Source organism: Fukomys damarensis, unplaced genomic scaffold, assembly GCF_012274545.1.
Source record: "Fukomys damarensis isolate Sample0158 unplaced genomic scaffold, DMR_v1.0_HiC HiC_scaffold_30, whole genome shotgun sequence".
Lineage (NCBI taxonomy): Eukaryota > Metazoa > Chordata > Mammalia > Rodentia > Bathyergidae > Fukomys > Fukomys damarensis.
The window spans coordinates 3051096-3052867 of NW_022900942.1; the positions used below are offsets into that span (position 1 = coordinate 3051096).

The 1772-nt window shown below is 37.2% G+C and overlaps 1 protein-coding gene across 1 annotated transcript; it reads right to left on the reverse strand.

The window, feature by feature from the left end:
* Nucleotides 1-266: 266 nt before the first annotated feature.
* LOC104869823 (olfactory receptor 7E24-like) lies at nt 267-1097 on the reverse strand. Its single transcript, XM_010635167.2, has one exon. It carries the CDS (start codon nt 1095-1097, stop codon nt 267-269), a length of 831 nt encoding a protein of 276 aa, XP_010633469.2.
* Nucleotides 1098-1772: the final 675 nt, after the last annotated feature.

Consider the following 1772-nt stretch of genomic DNA (forward strand, 5'->3'; position numbering starts at 1 on the left):
ACACATACACACACACAGAGACCCTTTTGCAAACATCACTCTTACCCATCCCCAGAAATTTTTCACTTTCCCAACTGAAATTTGCATCTGTTTGAAGAACACTAAATACTACCACTTGAACAACCATGATTCTATAATAAAACATATATTAAAGACATCAAACTTCAGAAACAAAAAAGGAGGAAGGGTTTACAGATATGTATTTGATTTTCATTTTAACCATATTTTCTATACTATATTTTAAATAAATGCCAAAGGTCCTGGGATTACATTTCACAAAAATAGAGCTTCTTCAGGGTGCTAAGTATGTCCCTGTTCCTTAAGCTATAGATGAAGGGGTTCAGCATAGGCGTGACCAGAGTGTACATCAGTGAGGCCACCATACCCTTTCTGGGAGTGTGTGATGTCCTTGAACCAAGGTATGTTCCAAGACTCGTTCCCAAAAATAAGCAAACAACTGACATGTGAGAAAAACAGGTAGAAAAGGCTTTGTACCTCCCCCTAGATGATGCAATTTTCAGAAGGACAGAAACAATTTTATAGTAGGAGAAAATGATCCCTGACATGGGGAAAAAACCAAATAGGATACCAAGTATATATATGGTTACGTTTTTTTTAAAGGTATCAGAACATGAAAGGTCAAGGAGTTGAGAAGGATCACAAAAGAAACTAGCAATTTTCACATCTTTGAAACAGGTAACTTGTAAGGCAATTAAATTGTGTGCCTGGGAATCCAAAAAGCTAAGAAAGATTGACAACAGAAGCAATAAGACACAGCGGTGAGGGTTCATAATGACTGCATAATGCAGGGGATGGCAGATGGCAACAAAGCGGTCATAGGCCATTACAGTCAGGAGGATATAGTCCATAAACCCAAAAAAGAGGAAAAGAGATATCTGTGTCAAGCATTCTGCATAGTGGATGACTCTGATGTGAGTTACGATGTCCACAATCAACTTTGGGACTGTAGAGGAGGTGAAACAGATGTCAGTGAAGGACAGGTTGGAGAGGAAGAAGTACATGGGGGTATGAAGGTGGGAGTTAGAAATGACCGCCAGGATGATGAGCAGGTTCCCAAGCACTGTGACCAGGTACATGGTCAGGAACAGTCCAAAGAGGATGGTCTGCAGGTCTGGATCCTCTGAGAAGTGCATGAGGTAGAACTCTGAAACACGTGTGAGATTATGCCTTGCCATGTTGCTTAAGCACATTTAAATAAGTTTTATTGAAAAACTGAAACAAACAAAAAAAATCACCAAAACTGTGCATATAGTATTAGCTCAACAACTCATAAACAAAGAATTTCTTAGCAGAGTTCCACAACCTTCAGCAGCAACCCCACCATCAAGGACTCAGTGCTGGGTGGTTTGTTTTCAATTTCTGTTGTATAGTCTGAGTTTTCTGATACTCTACTGCACAGTGCAGGCCGACTGAGAATATAGATTTCTGAAGTCCTTGATCACAATAAAATGTAGTAAATTTATTTTCCAAAAAGTATAGAGGTAGTTAAGCCATCTTCCTTTAAGAAAATATGATTCTATTGGAAGAAAATTGAAAAGCATTGAAATTGTCCTATTTTATACTCACAAAATACTACAAATTTCTTGATTATGGTATCTACAAATAGTAGGGTATGCTACAAATGATATAAAATTCGGGACTGCATTATCTGAAATTTAAAGTTAATTCTCTCCAATCAGAATACTTTCATTTGAGCCATTTTTCTAAAAAAATAATGAATTTTTAATTTCCTTGTTTTCTTCTGATTTCAT